The 27,997-nt window shown below is 41.7% G+C and overlaps 2 protein-coding genes and 1 long non-coding RNA gene across 16 annotated transcripts in view; 2 read left to right on the plus strand and 1 right to left on the minus strand.

The window, feature by feature from the left end:
- Positions 1–4,624, plus strand: part of LOC110503950 (myocyte-specific enhancer factor 2D homolog) — a 78,741-nt gene extending 74,117 nt beyond the window's left edge. For all 12 annotated transcript variants that reach the window (XM_036972730.1, XM_036972719.1, XM_036972785.1 and 9 more), the window contains one exon: positions 921–4,624. In XM_036972730.1, coding sequence (XP_036828625.1) covers positions 921–1,344 — 424 coding nt within the window. In that variant the 3' untranslated portion in view covers positions 1,345–4,624. The remainder of the gene's footprint in view (positions 1–920) is intronic.
- A 4,952-nt stretch (positions 4,625–9,576) lies between these two features.
- LOC110514831 (nestin) lies at positions 9,577–19,181 on the minus strand. Of its 3 annotated transcripts, none has more exons than XM_036972840.1 (5): positions 18,217–19,181; positions 17,194–17,318; positions 15,128–15,201; positions 11,567–14,491; positions 9,577–11,431 (listed from the first exon to the last, which is right to left on the minus strand). In XM_036972840.1, exons 1-5 carry the CDS (start codon positions 18,997–18,999, stop codon positions 10,647–10,649), a joined length of 4,692 nt encoding a protein of 1,563 aa, XP_036828735.1. In that variant the 5' UTR covers positions 19,000–19,181; the 3' UTR covers positions 9,577–10,646. The 3 variants fall into 3 exon arrangements, with proteins under 3 accessions (XP_036828735.1, XP_036828731.1, XP_021449684.2); XM_036972836.1 differs by having other exon boundaries at positions 11,522–14,491; XM_021594009.2 differs by having other exon boundaries at positions 9,577–14,491.
- Positions 19,182–24,850: 5,669 nt separating this feature from the next.
- LOC110505138 lies at positions 24,851–27,997 on the plus strand. Its single transcript, XR_005041909.1, has 4 exons — positions 24,851–25,306; positions 25,437–25,597; positions 26,982–27,109; positions 27,213–27,997. It is a non-coding gene; the product is annotated as an uncharacterized LOC110505138 (long non-coding RNA).

Consider the following 27,997-nt stretch of genomic DNA (forward strand, 5'->3'; position numbering starts at 1 on the left):
ATTTGAATTGAAAAATATCACAGGAAGGTACTTAATTGTTAGCCAGAAATGATTTGATATTGAGATAAAACGGCTGCGTTTAACCTTTTTAAGGGTGACCTGATTGAAGTGATTGTTGGCTTTTCCAATTGCTGGGGATGGTGTGGGAGAGAGGGGGAGGGTGCTGAGGGCTGTGTGAATTTACAGATGGGACTTGTTGGAGGGGTGTGTAGTTGGAGGTGTCTGGGCACAATTGCATGAGTTACTAAATGCAAAAGATTAAAGTGACTGTGGACACATGGCACAAGGCATGGTCTTTCGGAATCCAGAGTCAGTCTGCATGGCTTGTGGACCGTGCGCTTCCGTGTGGCCTTTTCATCCAGTCTGTTTGCGTGTCTGTTCATTTGTCTAACCTCAGTCCATCATCCTATAGTCTCTTGTAAAAGCTACGTCATGACACTTTGTTCCCTAAAACATTAGCAGTGAAACATTACCTGTCGTTAGCAATTAGCCAAACATGAGCTGTCAGCCCAGGGTGTGTATGAACAGTAGGGTGGAACACAGAGCACTGCACATAGAAATGAAGACCTACGCAGTTCATAGAAGGGACACTTATCTACCACTCCCATAAACAATTATATTCTTTCTCTCCAAGGTTCTGTTTGTTTTTCCGCTACTCAATTTGCTGACACATTTGTTCCCCCCCCCCCCCCCCCCCCCCCCCCCCCTCCACCTAGTGTGTGGAGGTGTTGACTCTATGTTCCATCAGCGCTTACTGCACTGTGTGCTGTTGAGCAGGTCCCTGTCTGGGCTCCTGTGTTAAAAGTGATGTTCGTGGTGATGTTGATGTGTGTTCGTAAGGAGTGTTGCAGTTACCCTGGCTGACCAGCAGATGTCAGCACACGTCTCACCATTTCTCTCTCTTTTCTCGGTCCCTCCAGGCCGGTGGGCCACTTACCTCAGGGCACCATGCTGACAATTAACACCAACCCCAACATCAGCATCAAGTCGGAGCCCGTGTCGCCCAACCGTGACCGCAGCACCCCGTGCTCCACAGTCGGGGGTGGCGGAGGAGGAGACCTAGTGACCATCACAGGGGCCCCTATGTCAGGCCAGTACCCAGGGGCCCTGCGCCTGGAGCCGTCCACCCTGCAGGGCCGCTCGCCCGTCGGCAGCTTGAGCAGCAACGGCAGCTCCTACGAGGGGGACCGGGACGATGGGGCCCAGGGGCGGGCCCAGGACTTCCACCACCAGGGAGGGGCCTCCTCGGCCATGGGGCTCCTGAGGCCCTCGTCCACGCAGGAGCAGCAGGAGCAGGAGGGTGCCAATGTGAAGAGAATGAGACTGGACACTTGGGTAACATAGATGTGTAGAACAAGGGAGTGAAGGGGAGAGATGCCCCCCTCTCTCTCACACCCCCCCCCACCCCACACCTATTTACCGTATGTACAGTAAATGCTGACCTCCACACATGCCTCCACCACACACAAACACACACACACATGCACCGGACACGCCCATTTGCGCATGCTCTTACACACTTTCTCTCACAAATGTATGCATTGACGCACAAGCTGCATACTGTTTTACCCTATATTGTACTACACACACACACACATATTCTCACACATGCACCCCCTATAGGGGCAGAGTAACCGAACCAGGGATTACATGTCAACATAGTGTGTTGGACAAGATTAGGATTAGAATGAATGAGTTCTCTTTTGTTCAAGCTGGCTCTGTCTCCTTTTCGTTTTGAAGGGAGAGAGAGCGTCTAGAAAACTGACTGACTATTGACTGACTATTGGCTTTGCTGGGTTTTCTGTTTACCCTCTACATCACATAATACACATCTGGTATCCTCCTGTCATTTATCCACAGTAGGTCTCTAGTCCAGCTGCACTGCTCTGTTGAGAAACAGTACGACAACCAAAATGAATCCACTTCTTTGTATCTGCCCAGTGGTACTGTTATATCCAGCTTTTGGTGTTTTTGTAAAGAGTATGAGATTGGTGAATGAGATTTAAACGGTTTTGTTGGAATATTACGTCCTCTCTCTGTCTGACTTGTCCATCAGCCATCTTTACATTTCTATAAACATTTCTAATTTAGATTTAAGAACCCAAAATTCACCAAGTCAAACTTACTAGCTATCCATTTGATAAGACAGGATTCACTGTTCTAAAGTGGACGATCCTTGTTTTGTTTAGTTTTAGCCAGGTATTTAATCAGAATCATGCAAATAGCTGTTTAATCTGAGACATCGATACCTTATCTAGGTCAAATACTGTTTTATCAGGGATGGGCTGCACTAGCTCTATGACACATGCTACAGATACCTACAGATCAACTTCAGATTCTACGTGTGTGTTCCTGTTTTTGATATTTATTTCAAATGCTCTTTTTGTGTAAAGTTTTTTTGTTACTACCTTCTTGACTTTTTTAGATTTTTCCCACGCTCAAATCCATCTGCACTCACACACGAAAAGTATTTTTGTTAAACAATGGCAGTGATTCAGAAGGCTCTGAATAAGAGATATAAACTGGGAGAAAAAGCAAAGAACTGTGTATATAAGCAATTTGTTCTGTTTCCTTCTGTATGGCTTTTGTATAGCAGGGATATTGTTTTTTTGTGGGTATATATATATATATATAACAGCAGCGATAGTAGATTTTGAGAGTAAGGGATGAACTGCATACCATGCAGAGAAAACGATAGATGACAGGGATTGTATATAGAAATATATGTTCACATATGTTCAGCAGGATATCCCTAAAAGCCAATGTGTTGATTCTCAGTGGATCTGTCGTTCTATTTGTGTGTACATAAGTGTACTACGTTGCAAAGCCAAGTGAGGGTGCTAGAGGGACAGAATGGAAAGTAGCAGTGGATTGGACTATTTGAGTGAGCAGTGGTTAGTACTCTGATGGAGCGCACTTTAACCCCTTCCTTCCCCCCAATCCCCCAAAATGCCCCCTCTTTAAAAGACAGGTGTCCTCCAGAATGGGACAGTCATGTCTGCATGTCCTCAGGTACATCAAACTCATCCAACACACACATACAAACACATTCACACACATTAGCCAGACAAGTATCCCTTGTGCTTTATGTTAGACGAGAGTTCCTCCCTGGCCACATTAATTAATTACAGCATTTCACTCGCTCCCTACCCGTGACTTAAAAGACAAGTCCATCTCACTCTCATTTGACCTCCACGACTATCAATTTTCTGCCAAAACGGCTAATTTCTCCACACACTCAAACACCATACTCACATATACTCTGCACTCTGTTCAAATGACCTCACATTGGCTCTTTATTGTTTTATATCGTTGTAGTTGTTGCTGTAGGGATTGTGCAGCCTGACTCTTCAGGAGTCTAGACGATCGTCTAGAGACGGATGGCAGAGAGAGAGCTATCACGACTGCCGGCATGTTCGCACACCCTTGGACTGTAAGACTGTTGTGTCCTAAGCTTTGAACAAAACATTGACCCTGATGGGGTTTTTTTTTCATAAAAATGGTAGCTATGTCTTGAATAGGGCCACACGCCATGAAGCGATGTTTCATAACTAGACTAAATGGTCACTAGTGGAAGCAGACTATGGGGAGATGGTTGGTTAGTACTCTGGACATTGGCCAATCGATGTGTTGCATAAAGCCCTGACATTATCTCAGAACAACACTAAGGGTCACTGTAATCACAAATGAAAAGACAATCGTCATGACAATAGTTAACCTGCGCCCCCATATTTCCCATGTATAATGAATGATGTTTAGAGAATCTCACTTTCCAGTGTTAATTTGTGCTGGTGACAGTTCTATTGTCTGTTTTTATTATAATTGTTCTATGGTAATTGCTATTATTACTGTTAATATTATCATTATTGTGACCATCGATGGTAATTGTAATGATGATATAGAAAAGACAATTTTATTTTTTGCGGTTTTGTGTAGGTTAGGAATCTTGTTTTATTTGAATTTTATTTTATTATATATAAATATTATATTTTTGTTTTGTTTTCATTTTTTGTTTTTTCTTCAAATGGTGTACAAATATTGCACGATTTATGACATAAAACAAAACGGCTGTAGTAATATTAGTACATGTGAGATCATGGAAGGTGGTAAACAAGTTTAATACAATGCTGCAATTTTTAGTCAAATGTATAAAACTTAGTCTACACATAGTAAAGTGGGGACAAGACACATTTAATTTATTTCCGACTAGACACAAAGATGTCAATGCATGGGCATAACACAAAAAAAGGAATGAATCATGTTATAGGAAATAAATATGAAATGTAATATCAATAAGAATTTACATCACACAGAAATAAAATCGAAATTGAAGAAAGAAGTTAATAAATTATAGTTAATATATTGTGTTCGGCTAGTCTGATTTTTGTTGTAAAAAAAATATAAAAAAATAAAAAATTTTGTTGTTTTTGGAGAATGATATACAATTTGTGTATATTTTCATAAATAAAGTATGCACTGATATGTTATTACAAATTCTATACTGCTTTTACAAAAAAAGTGTTTGTTATTGTACCAAAGTATCCATTTGTCCCTTCTTTACCCTCCCCTTTTTACGTATGTTTTATCGTATTTTATATATTAAATAGACAAGTTGACCTACAAAGAGGTTTTGGTTTGTTGTTATTATGATTTACATTAGAATGTGGATTTGTGTTAACTATCAAAACAGTCTGATCATTTATCAATACAAACTTATTTTCTGAAAAAAGTTTTCTGGAACGTGATGTATCAGCTACGTTTGGTAAGTGACATAAAATATGGGACTGTTGAGAGAGTTGCTCATTAATTGCCAGAGATATGCGAAGTGGAGTGATCTATTCTTACTATAAGATGTCACCACATGTGCTGGTAATGCTTTGGTCATCATTATCAAGTGTTCAGATCTACTGAATTATTTTACAGCCCATAAACCTAAGCCAAATATGTTTTGGTTTTTCTTTAGTTTTCAAAAATGGAAATGTTTCTAGAAATCATTTACTATATCAAATCACATTTAAAGCATTACATTTTTCGCAAGCAAAGTGATCAACTTAATTGACTTAAACTGCATGTTATGTGAGACTATGCCACGGTATTTGAATGACATAACGACAAAGGTTAATACTAATAAAACAAAAACGTTAATATAAAATGACTCTTTGTAAATCATAGCTGTCATGGGAGGAAAAGAGAAAGTCGAATGATCTTGGAAGGAGAGACTTGGGGGAGTTCTCAAGGAGAAATGTTGTATTGAGGCGTCTATTCATTGCATGATAACCTTTCCACTGACATAATCTCTATTTATTTAAAGAAGTGCAAGATTTCAGTTTCTTAATCATCATTGGACAGTAAACAAATGCTTCATAAATAATATCATGTTTAGTCCCAATTTTCTAAATGAGAGAGATGAAGTAATGAGACAAGAGGATTGGAGCGATGTGGTGGGGGTGTATTGTCCCCTCCTCCAGACAGTTGACCATAGTGGCAGCTGTTCTGTCCTGTGTACACTTCTGTCTCCAGTGACAATGGCCAACTAGTAATCATTTATAATCGAGACCACTCAGTCTGTGGAAGTATATCTCGCAGGTTAGCGTTTTTTGTCATGAATCTTATTCTGGAGGCAGCTCTACAGAGTGGTCACTAGCTGGCGCAGCAACAAAGTCATACAATCTGATTTGAAACCTAACCTTAACCACACTGCTAACTCTAATGCCTATCACGTGGCCAGGGATGAGCCAGGGTGTGGCTCTAATATTATGCATGGCCACATTTGCTTGTATATAACTAATGGAGTGAATTCACAGGGGGGCATCTTTGATTGGATTAGAGTGGGCATCTGGTACCATCCGGCTGTCTCGAGGCAAAATAAAATAATCCACTGGCTCCTGCATTACAGTGTGGACAAAATATGCATCCGAATATGTACACTGAACAAAAATATAAACGCAAAGTGAAATGTTGGTTTCAATGTTTCATGGGTTGAAATAAAAGATCCCAGAAATGTTGCATACACACAAAAAGCTTATTTCTCTAATTTTGTGCACAAATGTATTTACATCCCTGTTAGTGAGCATTTCTCCTTCGCTAAGATAATCCATCTACCAGACAGGTGTGGCAGGTATCAAGAAGCTACCAGACAGGTATCAAGAAGCTGATTAAACAGCATTATCATTGCACAGTTGCACCTTGTGCTGTGGACAATATAAGGCCACCCTAAAATGTGCAGTTTTGTCAGACAACACAATGCCACAGATGTCTCAAGTTTTGAGGGAGTATGCAATTGGCATGCTGACTGCAGGAATGTCCACCAGAGCTGTTGCCAGATAATTGAATGTCCATTTCTCTACCATAAGCCACTTCCAGCGTTGTGTTAGAGAATTTGGCAGTACATCCAACCAGCCTCTCAACCACTATGTTTCCTCTGTCTGGCATCGTGTAGGCGAGTGGTTTGATGATGTCAACGTTGTGAACAGAGTGCCACGTGGTGGTGGAGTTGTGGTATGGGCAGGCATAAGCTACGTACAACAAACACAATTGCATTTTATCGATGACAATTTGAATGCACAGAGATACCGTGACGAGATCCTGAGGCCCATTGTCATGTCATTCATCCACCACCATCACCTCATGTTTCAGCATGATAAAGCACAACCCCATATCGCTGAAGCTGAAAATGTCCCAGTTCTTCCATGGCCTGCATACTCACCAGACATGTCACCCATTGAGCATATTTGCATTGGTGTATAGTACTTAAGTAGTACTTTAAAGTATTTTTTACTTAAGTAGTTTTTTGTGGTATCTGTACTTTACTTTGCTATTTATATTCTTGACAGCTTTTACTTTTACTTCACTACATTCCTAAAACAATGATGTACTTTTTACTCCATACATTTTCGCTGAAACCCAAAAAGTACATTTTGAATGCTTAGCAGGACAGAGAAATAAAAATATATCTTATCAAGAGAACATCCCTGGTCAACCCTAATGCCTCTTATCTGGCAGACTCACTAAACACATATGCGTAATTTGAGTTGGTGTGTTCTCCTGGCTAGCCATAAGAAAAAGAAAAATTAAACGGTGCCGTCTGGTTTGCTTAATATAAAGAATGTGAAATGATCTATACTTTTACTTTTGATACTTAAGTATATTTAAAACCAAATACTTTTAGACTTATACTCAAGTAGGATTTGACTGGGTGACTTTCACTTTTACTTGAGTCATTTTCTATTAAGGTATCTTTAATTTTACTCAAGTATAACAATTGGGTACTTTTTCCACCACTGCATGTTTGGGATTCTGTGGATCAACGTGTACGACAGCGTGTTTCCGTTTCCACCAATATCCAGCAACTTCGCACAGCCATTGAAGAGGAGTGGGACAACATTCCACAGACCACAATCAACAGCCTGATCAACTCCATGCGAAGGAGATGTGTCGCGCTGCATGAGGCAAATGGTGGAAACACCAGATACTGACTGGTTTTCTGATCCAACAGATGCATATCTGTATTCCTAGTCATGTGAAATCCATAGATGTGTATTTAAATGGACTGATTTCCTTATATGAACTGTGACTCAGTAAAATCTTTGAAATTGTTTGCATGTTGCGTTTATATTTCTGTTCAGTATAAAAACATATTTGTCATTATTCAGATTCTTGTCAGTGAGGCCAAACTCATATTCATAACCATATTAAATACACCCTTCTTTTAGAGCTAGGAGCCTGACTGTCTCTTTCCTGCATATCAGCGTTACCATTAGACGACTGCACATGTTAGAACAACTTATACTCTATTACAATCAAGGTCATTGGCTGGGCGCGTGTGATTATTTCTGTTACCCTGTTGCTGATTGCCAGACGTGACCTTATCTCGTCATAAGGGGACCTTTTATATGAGAATGATTCACACATTCTTTGGAGCAGCTGATGTGGTTGTGAGATAGCAGCTGAAACCCTGTCAGAAGCGTCTGTCTAAAGTGCTTTGTCATTTGTCTGTCCTTGGTACTGTAAGTGTTACTTGTCCTTAGTGATGTATTCATACAATTATTTGAGTCTAATAGAACGAGTACATACTGTATATGCATCAGGTTGATTATATTTGTACATTCTGTTTACAGCATGGCACGTATAACATATTTCTCTTCCTCTTCCAGTCGTAAATTTAGAACAAAAGAGAAAATGAAGGCCTGTCAAGGAGCCACCCGTTCCTCTGTCTGATTTTACAGGTCTTCCGTCACATGGAGTAAATCAATAGAAAGGGGATAATGGATGACAGATGGTTGTCGAAGGATACCAGCTCTCTACAGGGAGTGGGTTTGTACACTCCCAGCCCTGCAGCTGAGCCCCTCCCCCCAGGTTAGCCAGAAAGGCCCAGCTGAAATGGAGCCTCTGGTCGCAGCCGGACATAGTGACCAAGCACTTTCAGCCTCTTGCATCAGATGTGGTCATCCTGGCTGTTTGTCGGGGAACTATTCTTCTATTAACAGCACTGGGCATGTGTTCCTGGGATGGAAATAGCTTGTCCATCCAAACATCTCTTTAAATAAGTATTGTTATTTCATATACTGTAGATCATCTTATGCCGAAATAACCTAGTTAGTTTATTCTTATTCCCCGAACTGAATATATAAAGTTGTATTGTCATAGCTAGTTACAAGGCTGAGTAGGAGCCATAGACGTTAGAAAATAAGAGAATGCCAGACAGCTGCCGTAATGCCATTCCAGCACCCAGCCCTTCTCTCTGTGAATGGCTGTGGTTTCCCCCTTTATTCAATCAGTCATTGCACAGATTTGGGCAGTGAGCAGGCAACCAGCAGCTAAAATAGACACTATTGTTCTGAAGACTGACTAATGAATGACAAAAAAGGGGGAAGGAAGGCCGTAACGCGGGAAGAGGAGGAGGTGAGGGGAGGTCATCCATTGTTCCTTGTTGCCTATTTTCTCCCTCGGTCTTCCCATGGGATGGTTGTTTGTTATGGAGGGCCCAGTGCGGCTTTGTTAGCTAGCCTGCTTTGAGGTCAGTAAAGCTGGGATGGTGCCAAGTCTCCCCTCTCACACCGCCCCTGGGTCTCACTCACTTTAATGTAATACACAGAGGAAACAGATAGATGCTGAGGGAGAAGCCAGCTGTTTTCTTGGCCTGGTCTAAGGGTATGCTTTCCTCTGTCTTTAAAGAGCTTTGTCAAGACACTGGATATTTATTCTCGGAACCCGTTGCGCGCTAGTCTTCCCTCTATCAGAAGAAACTACTGGATAATAGACCGTTGTTGTAAAATAACTGACAGTTTCTTAACTGACTTGCTTTGTTAAATAAACACTTTTTTTTTATGGACCAGAGTGTGTTTATTTGTTTATATTTCTATGTTTTTCTCCCTTAATTTTACAAAAGCTTTATTTACAAAATGTAAATATTTAAATGTAGAGTATATCAAAACTGCATCATGAAATAAGTCATAAAAAGTTCTTAAGCAAATATACAATTATAAACATATTTGTCAATTAGTTTTATATTTTATTTTTTTTTGTGTGCATTTCTACAAAGAACACTAGCCAAAAAACAACACAAGTGTTTTTTTCCGTAATGGTTAACAAAGCATAGCTAATATGGTACCATGTTGTTTCATTGTCTGTTAGTTATATTTATTAAAATGAAGGCAAGCTGTTCTTCTAGGATTTCAAACCACTGCACTGCTGCTTGTAGTGTTTGAGTTGTAATTCAAATTATAATCATAAATAACACTTCTCATTGGAGTAAGTCATGGGGAATGAGTACTTTCTGAAGGTACTGTGTATATCAACTGGAGTCCTTATCAAATAAACTTGCTTACGATGTTAAGATAAAAGTTGCCACTAGAAAAACAGGCTCCCAGGTCTTGTGCATTGAAATACCTGGGTTCTCACTTTTTCTCTAATTGATTTCCTTCAATCAGTGCAATCAAATCAAGAATGCTTTGACTTTCAAATGTCCTTTATTTGGTTTTTAACTAAGTTACTTTTGTTCTCCAAAGAATAGAAAAATGGCTATTCAAACATACATTTGTAAAACTTACAAAAATGGCCCTCAATGTCTTGAAATGGAGTAGGTACACTGGTGGTTAGTGTCAGCAGGGTGTGCACCAAGGCACAACTTTGGTTTTTGAAAACAGCATAAATATTTGACGGTCCATGCTATCTCGCATCCTTGGGACGTCCCTACCCCATTGAAGTTGACATTTTAAATGGTGTAGGTAAGGGTTATGGTTATATTTAGGGTTAAGGTAAGGGTGGGGTAGGGGTTAAGGTTGGGGTTTAGGGTAGGAACATCCCAAGGATTCCAGAGAGCACTGAATTGTCATGACATTCTGTGACATATTATCCTTTCAATTACTTTTCACTGTAAGGATCAATGTGAATCAATGCTCATATTCAAAGCCTGTAAAGTGTAAATAGTATTACACTCTCAATAACACTTGTTACTTCTACTTTACTCCTTATAGAAACCATGCTGAAATTGTTCCTATTCTTCCCCAGATGACCTGGAGTCTCCCTCATCTTCAGAACCTTCAGAAGTAACATTCACACCCTCTACTACATCTCTACACACCAGCTGCTTCACCTGTGAGGGCATCTGTTTGTCCTCTTCTTCAAGGGTGGAAGCTTTAGATGTGTCACTGTCCATCTTTATGTTCCAATTGGCCGCCTGTGGATTCCAAATCCACCCAGGATAGGTTATCAGCCAAGGCTAGGTTCTGATTGGGTAGCTTGGTCACATGGTCATATGGCTCGTCCGGTTGATAGGAGGCTCCTGTTTCCAGATTGGAACCCCAGAAGTTGCTGTGTACACCAGAGCTGAGGAAGCTGTGGAGGTCCCGGCCTTTGCTGTCAGTTTTGGATGATCTCTCCGAGTCTCTCTTGTGACCTGCAAAAGGATCTCCAGATTCCAGGTGTTTGTTTGGACTTTCTAAGACTTCCCATTTGTCTGTCTGAAGACATTCATGACTTGCCTGATAGCTAGTGACCTCCTCTGCAGAATGTTCTATAAGAGCATTGCAATCCTCATAGTGAGAGACCGCCACATCTAACAAGTCTACCTGATCTGCAGTTAGATTTGCTTCGTTGGCACGTTGCAAATACTGGCTTGCATTTGGAGACTCATCATCTGTGCTGTTGGACTCTTCTATATCCGAGTTGTTCATGTTGGTTTGACTCTCAGGCCTGCTGTTTAAACTGCTGTGGATAGAATGGCTTTCAGTAAAGTCTGCATGAGTCAGCATAGAAAGGTTCTGGTCATCCTGTCCTTCTATTTTGTCTGGTACAGCTTCAGTTCCCAGTTCCTCACTGAAGACCTTACCTTGAGCCAAATATTCTGCTTTGGATATTTCTGCTGAACTTTCTCTAAGAGATGTGTGTTCAGGTGTCATTCGAATCCTAGAGTGCATTGAATACATAACCTCTGAGGGTATATACTCTGGCTCAGATTGATTCAGTTCCTCTCCACCTGAGGGTATATACTCTGACTCAGATTGATTCAGTTCCTCTCCACCTGAGGGTATATACTCTGGCTCAGATTGATTCAGTTCCTCTCCACCTGAGGGTATATACTCTGGCTCAGATTGATTCAGTTCCTCTCCACCTGAGGGTATATACTCTGGCTCAGATTGATTCAGTTCCTCTTCACCTGAGGGTATATACTCTTGTTCAGATTGATTCAGTTCCTCTCCGTCTGAGGGTATATACTCTTGTTCAGATTGATTCAGTTCCTCTCCGTCTGAGGGTATATACTCTTGTTCAGATTGATTCAGTTCCTCTCCGTCTGAGGGTATATATTCTTGCACGGATTGATTCAGTTTCTCGCCGCCTGAAGTCGTATGCTCTTGTTCAGATTGATTCAGTTTCTCGCCGCCTGAAGTCGTATGCTCTTGTTCAGATTGATTCAGTTTCTCGCCGCCTGAAGTCGTATGCTCTTGTTCAGATTGATTCAGTTTCTCGCCGCCTGAAGTCGTATGCTCTTGCTCAGATTGATTCAGTTTCTCGCCGCCTGAAGTTGTATGCTCTTGCTCAGATTGATTCAGTTTCTCGCCGCCTGAAGTCGTATGCTCTTGCTCAGATTGATTCAGTTTCTCGCCGCCTGAAGTCGTATGCTCTTGCTCAGATTGATTCAGTTTCTCGCCGCCTGAGGTCATATGGTCTTGCTCAGATTGATTCAGTTCCTCGCCGCCTGAGGTCATATGCTCTTGTTCAGATTGATTCAGTTCCTCGCCGCCTGAGGTCGTATGCTCTTGTTCAGATTGATTCAGTCTCTCTGAGTGTATCTGCTCTACCTCCTCACTGTATAATATGTCTTGTGTCTGGGAAAGTTCAGTGTGAGACCCAATTTGAAGACTCAGTACTGACTCGCTCTCAATCATCTGCCCATTAAAGTGTTCACTGTAACTGGATATAGATAAATTCTCTAATTCTTGCTCTACCAATCTATCAATTCTTTCTTCATTATTGTCCTCATCAGAGCACATCATGGAGTACTCTCCAGGTTCTGTAAGGTCCTCATAGGATTGTTCCTCTTCTGCCTCCTGAATCAACTGATCTACTGCAGTCTCCTCATCGTTCTCCTGTGTAGCATGCTCCTTTGTTTGGCTAGCATCCATGTCCTCTTGGTGAGTGGAGCCCATGTTACTTTCCTGATCTATGACATCCCCTTCTGACTCTTCATACAGATCCTCCATGGTGTCAAACTGTTTGGACTTGCCTTCGCCCCAGGTGCCTGATCCTGTCTGGCAAACCTCCCTGTCCTGTTCACCATCACTGGAGTCACTTTCTCCCATGTGTGAAGCCTGAGTGTTGGCATCCGTCTCGTCACTCTTGTAACGGATCAGGGGGTGTGTGTCGGCCAGTGTGTTGTCCTGAGTGTAGCTGTCACCTTCTAGCTCAGCCCTCCATGAAACATAAGTATTTTGACAGTAGTTTGCCTCATCATGATCCTCTTTGTCATTGTCGGATATATTCCGTTTCTCTCTGCCTAAAGGTATATGCTCTTGCTCAAATTGATTCAGTTTCTCTACATTTGAAGGTATATGCTCTTGATCAGACTGATTTGGTTGGGTTTCTCTGTTATTCCACATCTCTTCCTCTTTCATATGATCCTTTCCTTCTTGATCCTTTCCTTCATCCATTCTTTCTCTAATTCCATTCTCTTCATTGTATCCTCCCACTCTATTCCATTCATCATCTACATCCCCATTGGGGTGCAATGCATATTGTTCCTCACGTTTATTATACATATCATTTTCATCATCCCCTTTTGTGAAATTTATATCACCTTCCTCCAGTCTTTCAACATGGTGAAATACCTCTTCTGACCAGTGAGAAGCTTGAGCAGATTCATATGAGATAATCGCCTCTCGGTTGAACTTATCGATTCTTTCTGTCACACAATGTTCCTTATTGAACCCTGCCAATCTTTCACAATCATCCTTACCATACCCATAGGGGCGCAATTCATCTTCCAATTGCTCCTCATCTTTGTTAGACATATAGTTTTCATCATCCTCTTTTGTGAGATTAATAACATCTTCCTCCACTCTTTTAACATGGTGAAATGCCTCTTCTGAACCGTGGGAGGCTTGAGTAGATGCATATGACATATTGTCCTCTTGGTTGAACTCTTTTGACTTGTTGTACTCAAAAGCTTGACTGCTTGTGAAGGTCTCAAATGCAGGTTCTAGCACTGATTTAATTTCAGACTCCAAGCCTTCTTTCCCCACCCATTCAGCGTCTTTCCTTGCTGTTTCGAGATCTCTTTCCTCCAATGCATTCATGGGACCGTAAGGCAGATCTAGTAGAGGTTCCTCCTTTTCAGAAGACATTTCAAAAGGTACATCATTATCATCATTTGCCGAGAAAGCAGAATGTGCCCCTGTCACTGAACCTGCTCTCTCATCGCTCACTGAAGGGCTGTAGAGCTCTTGAGCATCAGTGCTGAACACAGTTGGCATACTGAAGCTGATCTCAACCTGGTGACTCATGGCAGGTTCCAGAACTGGTTTGTCTTTAGCAACCCAGGTTCTGACTATGTTCTGATCCTCTTCCTCCTTTTCTAAATCCCACATGGATTGTTCCTTATGGTCAGAACCAAGCCAAGATACAACATCAGCTCCTGCCTCTTCAGTGGGAGGTGAGAGAGGCTCAGCATAGTTGACTTCTTCATGGACATCTTGGGGTCTGAAGTGGTCGACTGAAATTCCATCCTGTGGTACTTTGGGGTAAGGCGTTGACCAAATAACCTGCCGGTTGGACCCTAAGTCAAAGTCAACCTGCTCTTCCTCTGTCTTTCGACAACTCTCAGGTGTTTCGTTCAGGGTCACCTGGTTTTGAGTCCAGATTGGTGATGCGGACATCGTTGTTACATTGGATCGTGGGCTTGCTCTATGGATGGTAGAGAAGGGACTGATTATGTGACTGGTAGCCAGCTGTGTCTGGAAGCTTTGCTTAACCCCTCGAGAGCTGGGGACTCCATCTGTGAATGACATAGGAAGATTATTGAATAGGTAGACCATGCATAATGGTAATGGGTAGGCCACAGGCCAGGGACTATCATAGATAGACATCAATAAAGTTGAAATGACACTGACTAATATTGACAATACCAGGAAACATTCACCAATGCTTTGATTGCTTTTTGAATGCAAATATCTGCCTATTCCAAAATGTCTTCAGTTTTATCTTAGGTTGACAGAGCTCGAAATCCCATCCCAAAGGCAATATTAGGAGACATGTTCTCCTGAGGTTAGACAGTAATGGAAAGATATTGATCATGACTTCCTTCCCCTCCAGTCTGAATTACCGGAAAGCAAAGCCATATGGCTCAATGACCTTTGGGGACCCTCTTAGGTAGCTTGTGTTACAGAGCACAAAGCGTCTAGCTCAGCCCCCTAACCAACCCACACCATCCCCCAGTCTTTTTGGTCTAATGTGATTATATACAGTACAATACAGAGTCAGGACTCTCCTACCTCTTGGTTTTGAGTAATAATATACAGTAACAGGAATACATGTCATGGAGGTGATGGCTTTGACGCCTATCAATATCATGTTGTATTACAACACAGTCACTGATATAGCTGGTTGATTTCTGCATGAAGTGATCATTTACCAGATGTGTAGGTACTCCTTAGCTGATTTGTTGAAGAGAAATCCCCCATCAGACTTTCATTGTCCAGTAAAGCTCTGAAGGAAAATAACAGACATAGACAAATGAGAGAAGGATTCATGAAGGGAAAGTGATGTAATATGTTTTGCATCACTATCTAGAAAATCTTATGTCCTGGTTAGAAGCAGCTTGAATACTAATGTGACAAATAAGCAAGATCATTTTAGTTTGGCCACACTAGGGGGTTTTCTGAAATAAGTGTCGTAGGGTGGGGTCAGAGGAGTGAAGTGGGAGGGCTTTTGTTACCAACATGTTATTATTGTTATTGAAATGTGGGGACGACATTGTCATTGACGAGCCATCTTGCAGTGCACACCACTACCATCAATTCCCCCGCTCACATACTCACAGCCTAAAATACAGGCATGCACGCCCTGACATTCTGATTAGCCCAAGCAGAACGAATACCATTTGTATTCACAGATGTGGACCATGCCCATTCACACACACATTTAAACCAGCATCTCTAATGAAACAATACTCTTAAATACTTAGAAACTGGTGCACATGAATATCCCAATATGATCCCAGCATGACATTCCAAGTGTTGCTCAATGTGTTGTATTGCGTGTTGGGATGCACTGTGTAGGTGCAGAAAATATGAATTTGATGCATTTAGCAAATCTCTTGCTCTCTGCTTCTCCCCCTGCCTCTTATTCCTGACTCCCATAGTGTCACATTCTGACCTTAGTTCCTTTTTCATGTCTCTATTTTAGTTTGGTCAGGGCGTGAGTTGGGGTGGGCATTCTATGTGTTGTTCCATGTTTTTGTATTTCTGTGTTTGGCCTGGTATGGTTCCCAATCAGAGGCAGCTGTTTATCGTTGTCTCTGATTGAAAACCATACTTAAGCAGCCTGTTTTCCCACTATATTTTGTGAGTAGTTGTTTTGTGTGTCTTCACCATACAGAAGTGTTTCCATTTTCATTTCTTTCCTTCACTTTGTTATTTTGTATTTTTCGTGTTCTGAATGAAATTAATTATCATGGACACTTACAACGCTGCATTTTGGTCCGATCCTTCCTACTCCTCATCAGGCGAAGAAAAAGTTTGTTACACATAGCTCATACGTTGATCATTCCCTGCTGATACCTTGGGGTCACTATGGAGGGGGAAGAGACCAGGGGAAAGAGAAAGGCGCCACTCTAGAGGCCCATATAAGGTTACCCTGCTCAAGACAGCCGAGACTGGCCTTTTCAAGGGGATGACCTTTAGGCCAGACGGCTGAGCCCTATTGGACAACAGGCCTTGGGCATCTACATATTGTTCCACATTCTCACAGGGGGAGGGAGGGGTGATGGGGCTCAGTCTGAACTTCCAGTTGAAAGGCCATCTTTGAATGTGATAAACTAGACGTCTAAATCAGCATGGACATGGGGCTAATAATGACGGCTTTCTCACATATCGGTGGAAAGGTATATAAAAGAAAAAGAACATGTTTGGCAAATAACTCTTGGAAAAGAAGGGGAAGATATTAGTGAAGATGGGATGAGTGGGACATTTGCCTCAATTTTCCTATTCTGATCGGCAGGCTTTTTTGCAGACATGTCTCTTTTTCATCTGTTTCATCAGAGCATGTTCAAACCAACTTGAGGTGACCCTTTTATTTGAACCTTCCCACGCCTCTCTTACATAAAAAAGGACACAACCTCTGATCACCTTTGGCTGTGGACCAATGGTCTTTCATGGCTTCCTCCCCTCGTTTCCTTTCCCTCTACAGCTGATGAGTAAAATAATTGGATGGATGGCCATCATAACACTTTCACCTGCCATGGTCTATCAGATCAGTGGTTGTGAAGAAAAACAGACAAGGAAAACAAGTTAAGACTGAAGTCCAACTTGAGATCCTTGTATGTAAGTAATATTTTCAAGCAAAGCTCCAATTGACATTAATGCATGATTTACTAGTTACCCTTTAGCATTTGGCCCAAAATGTATATAGATTAGTGCTAAAGGTATGATGAGGGAGGTACTGTAGCGTCTGATATATGTACTGTGACATGTACCGTACCTGTATGTGGCCACCTCCATGCCTAGAGACATCTTCAGCTGCACCAGACCCCTACTTTCTGTCAGAAGAGTGTCAATCTGATTTCCCAGCGCCCCCTTCTCCATCTCCAACACCTCCAGATGGGCCTGGGGAACAGGAAAAGGGAAGAGAATTGATTAGAAATAGCATTGATGTCATCCAACAATAGCACATGAACAATAGCACATGTATTGAAGGCACTGAATTCTAGTTCCTGGCCCCATGTCAAGAGCTTATGCCCAGCATAGAACATAGAATGCTCAATGTTGTGTTCCCTGCATCTTATGGTTGGGCCCCAGTGTGGATTTTTGACCTTTCTAGACAAAATGCTGACCTGGAACAAATTCCCTGAGCCCCAGCCTATGCAGAGCCCAATATGTTGTTTCTGTCCAAACATTTCATTAGCATTTCAAATGAAAGGGAGCACAATATAATCCTTCTCAGCGATACTGCGTTGGTGTGTTTCTTCGTCATAGATATCATCAGACTCATTTGGACAAAAACACCTCTGTGCGTTTTCATAAAATTACCATCTTTTCCCCGTTTTTATTTTGGGCCATGTCCATTTGAAAAACGTTCTGCTATGACTGACATTTCAAACGTTTTGTTTTGCTTTGGTTTGCTCAACTGGAAGCAGCTTTAGCTGTCTCGATTAACTGGCAAAATACACAACAAGCACATTGTCAATTGTCTTTGGACTGAAGTCATTTGAAGGTCCTAAATCCCACACAGCAGTCACATTCAAACAACACACTCAAGACATTTGAAAGAATGTATGATTATTAAAGCATAACTCGATATGGAATTTAATAGTATGGTTAGGAATCTCACTTTTATGGCTCAGTTCAGGTTCAGGTGATTGATCTAATTGATACTGTTAGATGATTGCATTGGCAAATGACACTGTTATAACAAAGTTACCTATGAGATACTGACATGAATAAACCCACACCCATAAATATGCCCACAGCAAAGATCAAGGTCGGCTACTTTAACTGTTCTTACCTGCAGGTTTTGTATCTCTTGCCTCTGCATGTCTCTCTGTTTGGCCACACTCCTCTCCAGACACTGCCTTCTATCCTGGGCTGATTGCAGCTCATTCTCCAGGGCCTGAAGTTTCAGCTGGCTCTCAATTTTCTCCTGGCCCACCTGGGCCAACCGGGTTCTGGCCTGGTTTAGAGACTCGTCCAGGCTGTCTACCTGGCCCTGAAACACCATGGCCGCCTCATGCCACGCCCTGACAGCCATCTGGGAGTACTCCTCACCCAGGTCCTGGAGGCTGGGAAGCTGGGTGCCCGTTTGGGGTGGAGGGGATGGCAGGGCAGGTCTGACTTGGATTAGTGTAGCCTGGAAGCCAGCAACATCTTCCTGGTGGGTTTGTATCTGGAACTGGATTTGTTTCTCTAGCTGGCTCACCTTCTCTCTTAACCAGATCTGAGCCCTCTTCTCCTCCTCCATCTCCTTCTTGCTGGATGCCAGCTTCTTCTTCACCTCCCCATGGGCGTCCGCCTCCCACCGTCTCTGCAGCCCCAGGACTTGGAGCTCCTCACCCAGACTCCCTAGCTCCAGCTCCACCCGGTCCTTCTCCCTCCAGGCTTCCTCCACCTCCTGCCTGGCCAGGCTCAGCTTGTCTTCCAGGCCCATCTGCCCCCCCTGGCCACTGACCCTCAGGGCCTGGAGCTCCTGGCATAGTAGCTTGTTCTCCTCCTCCAGCAGCCTCACTCGGCCCAGGTAGGTCTCCAGGCGCTGGTTGAGGTTCAGCATCTGGAGCTTGTTGTGGAGCTCCATGTCAGAGAGAGAGGACAGATAGTGATGCTGGTTGAGTAAAGAGGGCCTCGCTCTGGAGCGAGCAGTTTCTGTCAATGTGTGTGAGGTGCTGATTCGGTCTCTCTCTCCAAGCCTGTGTGTGAGGGTCAGAATGTGCTGTGAGGCTGCTTGCCTCCTCTAGTGTGACCGCTGGTGAGATACTCTCCTTTCATACTGGAATTAATGCAGGGGAGGGCAGAGGGTAGGAAAAGGGAGGAGGGATGGAGAGGAGGGAAGAGAGGGAGGTGGGAGTGAGAAGTGATGTCATTTAGGGGTTAACTCTAGCACTGCTGGAATGTCTTCTGCGTCTTATTCACTGGGAGAAATTCACATTTTGATTGAATGATATCTGTTATCTCTCTACAAGCACATCAGTTATTTTTATGAAATCATGTATTTCTTTACACCAGTTTTTTTCCCTGATACACACATGTTGTGAGCAATTGTGAGACTACTGATTGTAATATGTAAGGCTAAATGCAATAGCATAAATACAATACTCTATGATGAATAGACTTGACAGGAAGCCTAGAGGAAACATTTATATTTGAACTAAGACAACTCCGATTGTCACACGTGATGTAGATTTAGAAATTATAGGCTAAATCAATCTAATTAGATAATTGATTGACTTAATAAAGGATAGACTACCATCTTGATTAAAAAAGTGATGTAGCTACTTTCCAGATCAATTTTGGCCTCACTACTACCATCTGGTGACAGTATTTCAACATTGCAGCAGCCCCACGTCTACATGGTAAAAACTCCACTTGTGATAAGGTGTGTCTCGGTGAGAGGTGTAGGAGTTAGGCGCAGGAGAGCAGGGATTTCTGAGAAGCGTGTTTAATATAGATATAGATATATGTATATATATATATATATAGATATATATATATATATATATATATATATATACACACACACACACACATAGTCCACCAATACAAAATTGGCACAGATGAAAATTAAAAACTACGCTCTCGAAGGAATATAAACTCGTGTCAATACAGGGAGGAACAACCACAGTTCCGACACTACATACAAGTACGTAATAGCGAAAACAATAAACAGCATAGATGATCGAACGCAAATACACACAAGCTTAATCCTGCACGAATTAAGGCAGGCAACAGGTGCCCTATATACACACAGAAATAAAAGCAATTGAAACCAGGTGTGAAAAGGAACACAGACAAAACAACCAGAAAAGGAAAAAGGGATCGGTAGCGGCTAGTAAACCGTTCAAGTGAAGATCTATTGCAGACATATGGGAAATTAATTACAGACAAATGATAAACACATTACAACATTTTCTGAAGTCTTAGCAAATCAGGGTATTACATTTTACTTTTAAACCAGTCAACCACAATGTGGATTGGCCAACTTCTCAAAAAACTTCTCAATCAACCACTGACAAGAGGGTATGGCAAGTCTTTAGAGGTATCCTCACACTAAAACAAGTGAGCAGAGAATGAGAGACACTCCGATTTCTATTTCTGTACAAAACTATTTCTGTTTTCCATTCAAAGTTGTAGGCCAATGGTTTTCCATACAGATTTTCATACTGAGTTCTGCAGTGTCATTCAGTACCATCATGACAGTACGCCCATGGCACGTCAACACGACTTCCTCTTCTCAGTCAGATGGAACAGTGAAATTGTTGTCTGACATGAATAACGCAAACCAGAGTCAAAGCAGAGTTACTAATACAGGTCCTAATAGGGATATAAAAAAACAGGGACCACCCTATAATATAGTTCAACACTGGGTAAGGTTTATCTGTACACACTGTTGACGACAAGTCTAAAGGATGGCAGAAGAGCTGCATTATTCTTCCGTGGTTTTCAAGAATCCCATCGTTTCTTCGCCGAAAGGTGGGTCTTGGCCTTTCTTTCTCATCTCTTCATCAATGTCACTGTCTTCTTTTAGTTCATTTCTATCGGTTTACAAAAATGTTATAGACGGAAGACTATAACAACCACAATTATTTGCGAAAATTCAAATTGGAGGGTGCTTAAAGAAAGTGAGCCAGATATGGCAGCTATTTATGCTGAATCACGTTCATGTTTTTTTTGTCTTTGTTGGCAAATCTACTCTGCCATTATGTGTTAATCAAATATCTTTGATTAAATCAAGTAAAAAAAACGATTTCATCCATTTTAGATTGAGGCTGTAAAGTAACAAAACGTGGTTAAAGTCAAGAGGTCTGAAAACTTCCAGAATGTACTGTATAAACTGAATTAGCGTAATAACTGAACAAATATTTAATGTCATTGTCTCTTGCACAATGATATTTCTTCGTATTGGTATTTGGGCTGAGATGCATGTAGATCTGGAATGGAATGGAAGAATGACGCCAGAGGGGATGGCTGATGTTTTCCTGTGTGTTTTTTCGCATCGTAGCTTATTTTGTACCTAATGTTGATGCTACCGTCTCTAATGACCAAAAGAGCTTCTGGATATCAGAACAGAGATTACTCACCACGAACTGGATGAAGAGTTTTCTTTAATGAGTCTGACGCAAAAGATATAATGCTGCTCCCGGACAAGGCCCAAATCCCCGTCATTCGCATGAAGGGAATAAGGAAATACAGGGGGTGCGGACCAAGGTGCCTTGTGAGAATTCGCTTGCGAGTGGGTAACCGGCCTCTACCATCCGTTCTATTGGCCAACGTTTAATCACTGGAGAATAAACTGGATGAGCCCAGTTCAAGACTATCCTACCGACAGGACATTAAAAACTGTAATATCTCATGTTTCACTGTGTCGTGGCTGAACGACACAGATAATATACAGTTGGCTGGGTTTTCTGTGCATTGGCAGGACAGAACGGCTATGTCCGGGAAGACGAGGTGGGGGTGGGGGTGAGGGTGTGTGTCTATTTGTCAATAACAGCTAGTGAGCGATGTCTAATAGAGAGTAGCTCATGAGTACCTCATGATAAACTACCTACCAAGAGAGTTTTCATCTACATTTTTCATAGCTGTTTATTTTCCACCACAAACCGACGCTGGCACTAAGGCGGCACTCAACAAGCTGTAAAAGGCTGTAAGCAAAAAATAAAATGCTCATCCAGAATTGTCGCTCCTAGTAGCCATGGACTTTAATGAAGGCAAACCTATATCTGTTTTACCTCATTTCTACCAGCATGTCATATGTGCAACCAGAGGAAAAAACTCTAGACCACCTTTACTCCACAAACAGAGACGTGTACAAAGCTCTCCCTCGTCCTCCATTTGGCAAATCTGACCATAATTCCATCCTCCAAATTCCTGCTTACAAGCAAAAACTAAAGCAGGAAGTACCAGTGACTCGCTCAATACGGAAGTGGTCAGATGACACGAATGCTACGGGACTGTTTTGCTACCATAGACTGGAATATGTTCCGGGATTCATCCAATGGCATTGAGGAGTATACCACCTCAGTCACCATCTTCATCAATAAGTGTATCGACGACGTCATCGCCACAGGTATCGTATGTACATATCCCAACCAGAAGCCACGCAACATCTGCACCGAGCTAAAGGCTAGAGTCATCAGACTCTGATGTTCGTCTGATGTGGCAGGGCTTGCAAACTATTGCGGACTACAAAGGGAAACCCAGCCACAAGCTGCCCAGTGACACGAGCCTACCAGATGGGATAAATGCCTTTTATGCTCGCTTTGAGGCAAGCAACACTGAAGCATGCACGAGAGCACCAGCTGTTCTGGACGACTGTGTGATCACGCTTTCCGTTGACTCACTTCATCCACGACTACGTGGCCAAGCACAACTCCAACACCATCATTAAGTTTGCTGACGACACAACGGTGTCGTCAGCAAAAAGAGTCCTAGAAGTGTGGTGCCAGGACAACAACCTCTTCCTCAACGTGAGAAAAACAAAGGAGATGATCGTGGACTACAGGAAAAGGAGGGCCAAACACACCCCCATTCACATCGATGGGGCTATAGTGGAGCGAGTCGAGAGCTTCAAGCTCCTTGGTGTTCACATCACGAACAAACTATCATTGTCCAAACACACCAAGAAAGTCATGAAGAGGGCCTTTTCCTACTCAGAAGACTGAAGAGATTTGCCATGGGTCCCCAGATTCTCAAAAAGTTATACAGCTGCACCATTGAGAGCATCCTGACCAGTTGCATCACTGCCTGGTATGGCAACTGCTCGGCATCCCACCATAAGGCGCTACAGAGGGTAGTGCGTATGATCCAGTACATCACTGGGGCCAAGCTTCCTACCATCCAGGACCTATATACTAGCCAGTGTCAGAGGAAGGCCCAAAAATTTGTCCAGCCACCCAAGTCATAGACTGTTCTCTCTGCTACCGCAGAGCAAGCGGTACCGGAGCACCAAGTCTAGGTCCAAAAGGCTTCTTATCAGCTTCTACCCCCAAGCCATAAGACTGCTGAACAATTAATAAAATGGCCACCCGGACTATTTGCATTGACCCACCCCCCCTTTGTTTTTACACTGCTGCTACTCGCTGTTTATTGTCTATTCATAGTCACTTTACCCCTACCAGTGTTATACCACTGCACTGTGAGTTTATCTATGAAATGATTAAGTGATTACAGGTCAGAGGTCACATGACTAAGATATGCAAATAACAGGGTTGAGATGTGCAGCAAGTGGCTGGATATAGGTTACTGTTGGTGACTTGGGTTAATACAGGACTAGGCAAAGTGAGTAACAGGGCTGAGATAGTAAGGCTACAGGGATGAGGAGTTTTGGCAAAGAAACTGGGGTCTATGACTAACAAATAGGGCAATTAAGGCTAGGATATGGGTGTATCGGTAGTTGATTGTATGAATATTAGGGTACTGACATGTGTATGTTAGGGTTAGGGGATGGGGGTAACTGGGCTGGTGTGTGTGGGTAATTGGGTTTAGGTGTGTTGGTAAGTGGACTGAGGTACTGTATGTGTATTCCTTTCTATTCCCCACAGAGAAAAAAGAGGAAGAACCAGCATATGCTGAAGTAAAGGCTAAGGGAAGTGCAGTCACTCAACAAAATCCTGCCACAGCAGGTGTGTTTGAGAGAGAGAGCTAGATTAAATCCGGACTGTGGAAGATCTGAGTTATAGCATGATTAGTCTCTCTAGAGATCCAGGTTGCCTCCTACAATTTTCAAATGTTCCGGCTTAACACCGTCTGTCTGTACGTAATAGAACGTCAGTTTGGCATAGAGGAACTACGTCACTGCCTAGGTCACTACCTTATCCGCTTGAATAAAATACAAAATAGTAGCTAGCAAGATGGAGATCACAGAGGTTATTTTTAATGATAGCATTTTGCAAGTGGCTAGTCATTTGTTTCAAAGTGCAACGTTCTGACACGCCTGTCTCGTGATTTGTTGGGAGAGTTGTCTGTTTATCCTTTATTGAAATTGCTGAAAGATTCTGTCATTGACACCAGACCTTAGTCACTGCTGTTGCCAGACTTACGAGACTATAGTGCAATAGAAATATTAAGGTAATTTCTGAATGACCCGACATATGCAGCGTTTACTGTGAATGCAGTCTCCACAAATGTCTTTCAAATTTCAATCGCGCTATAGCACAAATCTTCCATGGTCCGGATTGAATCTACGCCATAATCAAATTATCCACCTTTTATTGTTCAATTATTAGATTTCATCAGCTGATGGAATAATGCTTACCATTAAATGTATATTCTTATGCTTTATGCTTTATCTTGGCCAGGTCGCAATTGTAAATGAGAACTTGTTCTCAACTTGCCTACCTGGTTAAATAAAGGTGAAATAAATAAATAAAAATGCTAACAGTATGGTTATAATAACATGACTCTTATCTTTGCTATTCCTAGTGGATGAGAAGTCTGCTCTCCACTCTCAACCATTTCGAGGAGCGGCAGTGTGTTTGGGGCTTCTTTGTGCCCTCTTAGTTTCAGCCATTATAGGCCTCTGTGTCTACTGTGAGTATGTGGATCATAAAGTATTATGGATTTTGGAGAGGTGTAGAATGACATCGTAGAGTAAACATGTCCTTCTCTCTCCATAGTCAGCACTGCTCTCTCAAAGCACAACAGAAAGTTAGTGGGGGAACTGGCGGCCAATCAGGACCTAATGAATCTCAATAGCAATCTGAGTACAGCCAATCACATTTTGCAGAGTGATTACACCAATGTCAGCACTACAAACCGACGTTTAGCGGCAGAGAAAGAACATGTGTCAAGAGAGAGGGATAGACTGAACTGGAATCTTCAGTTCATATTTCAGTTTGATGACTTTCCGGTCCAGAAATATTGTTCACAAAACGTTGGCACAGGAGGTAATCCCCTTTCTTGTACATTAAAATACATTGCTTATTAGATATTACACTTAAAATGAATATACAGTATTAACAAAACTAATTTTGTTTATATTGTAGCGTTAATACTGTAAATGTTTTATTGTTGTAGAGAGAGTGTGTAACTCTTGCCAAGATGGCTGGATTTTGTTCCAATCTAGTTGTTACCTGATTGTGCAATATGACACTCCATGGAAGACCTGGACGGAAAGCCAACAATATTGCAAACAAGAGAAGGCTGATTTGCCCGTCATTGGCAGCCGAGCAGAACAGGTGGGACACTGGTGCAAACAAGAGTTTAGAGCAGTGGTGTAAAGTACTTAAGTAAAAAATACTTTACTGTACTACTTAAGTCGTTTACTTTACTTTGAGATTTACTTCACTACATTCCATTCGAGAATATTATACTTTTTACTCCATACATTTTCCTTGACACCCAAACGTACTCATTACATTTACATTTAGCAGGACAGGAAAATGGTCCAATTCACACACTTATCAACAGAACATCCCTGGTCATCCCTACTGCCTCTGATCCGGCGAACTCCCAAAGCACACATGCTTCGTTTGTAAATTATGTCTGAATGTTGGAGTGTGTCTTTGGCTAGCCGTAAATTTAAAAAAACAACAACAAAATGGTACCGTCTGGTTTGCTAAATAAGGAATTTGAAATGACTTCCACTTTTACTTTAACTTTTGATACTTAAATGTATTTTAGTAATTACATTTACTTTTGATACTTATGTATATTTTAAACCAAATACCTTTAGACTTTTAGTCAACTAGAATTTTACTGGGTGACTTTTACTTTTACTTGAGTCATTTTCTATTAAGGTGTTAGGTTGAAATGACCAGAGTAAGAACTCGACAGACAGTATGAAAGCTTAACCCAAGTTTATTCTTCCCAAAGGATGGAACAGCTGAATCGACAAAAACATGTCAACAATAGTAGTGGTATTTGTACCTCGCTTTGGGTGGAGTCTCCTCCTTCTCGCTAAACATTGTATCTTTATTGCTAGGCAGGAAACTAAGTGATATGGGCAATAAACTTTTCTTTCTCCCTTAAAGTGACCTGACCTGACCTCGACCCCCTTCATCACTAATCCATGGCCCTCTCCCCTTATCAATGCCTGGCACATGTGATCACTTTCCCTACACTCAGTACATTCCAAGATTAAATGCACCCACCATATATATACCTTCCCCCTACTGCCCCTCGGCTATGGCACCCCTCAGGTATCTAGTATAACTAATGATAAATAACATTTCAAGTTCAGAAATCCAAACCCATCAAAGGTATCTTCACTTGTACTCAAGTATGATAATTGGGTACTTTTTCCACCACGGGTTTAGAGGGACAAATTCACTCAACCTTTAAGTCAATCAAACAAAGAAAATGAATGAAAAGTGAAATAGGAACTAGATTAAAATGTGTGATAGCTATGAGCTCAGGGTAAAGCAGTCATAACTAAAAGACAAAAGGACAAAGCCCATTACAATGCTACTTCCTGTTGTGCTCTTTGTTATTTCTCATTTGGACTTGATTACATTCATGAGATACAACATTTACACACTGCCTCCCGAAAATGTGGATATGACTATAAAATGTACCTTTTCCCTAACACTTCATTTGTGGTTTCACTCACTTCTCATTAAGGAATTCGTTCATAGCCACACTAAAGAATACTATGATAAGTACCATGGGTATTGGATCGGTTTGACGGACAAAGCTGAAGACGGCAAATGGCTCTGGGTTAATGGAGGTCATCAGAATCTGACTGATGGGTAAGGACGTTTTATTCAGTGTAAACACAACAAAGAAACCTTGTTAAATCATTATTTGACTCTGTAATTTGTTTTCATTAATGGGGGTGTTCTTTTTTCACAGGTTTTGGAACAGTCAAACTGGGGGTGATTGCGTGTTAACTGTCCCAAACAATGCACCATTGGCTAATTGGAATGCTGTACGGTGTGATATGCAGAACAGTTGGATCTGTGAGAGTAGAGCATTAATATGGTCAGATTAAATTGCAGGGACACTCTCTTCAGAGGTATTCTCACATACTGAGCTCATATATTATTGCATCTTCCTTTGAGAATTCAATTAAGTTGTATTCTTCTCATTGAAGGACCCCTGCATCTGCTTGTTGGGGTCAAATCAGATTCACTCAATTCAGGAATTGATTTTAATATAGAATTCACAAAGGAAAACCTTAATTGGCTGACGCAAACACAGGTCTGTTTTGTACGTTTTTGAAATGTTAACAATCAACGATCTGTTTTAATGTAGCTTTGGTGAATTGAAAAAATAATGTTTAGTTTTGAGCTCTCATATAAATCAGGCACATTTTCTTTCACATCAATTACTTCATTATGACAATGAATTAGTGCTCTTATATTGTCTTATTGTATTATGTTTTATACAGTTGTTTCTATGTTCACAATCAAAGATCAACTGTATGTATAGTAGTGTTTTAGAATAACATTTGTTTTGGCCTTTCATAGATCAGAAATCATATAATATTCAGTTTACAAAGTAAAGCTGGACTTGCCATCCAAGATTTTCTTCCTTCAATTTTTAAACTTCTTAGCATAAGAAGTACAAGTTTATGATGATGCTGTCACCACCATACTCCACCGTAGGGATGGTGCCAGGTTTCCTCCAGACGTGAC

Source organism: Oncorhynchus mykiss, chromosome 3 (genome assembly GCF_013265735.2).
Source record: "Oncorhynchus mykiss isolate Arlee chromosome 3, USDA_OmykA_1.1, whole genome shotgun sequence".
NCBI lineage: Eukaryota > Metazoa > Chordata > Actinopteri > Salmoniformes > Salmonidae > Oncorhynchus > Oncorhynchus mykiss.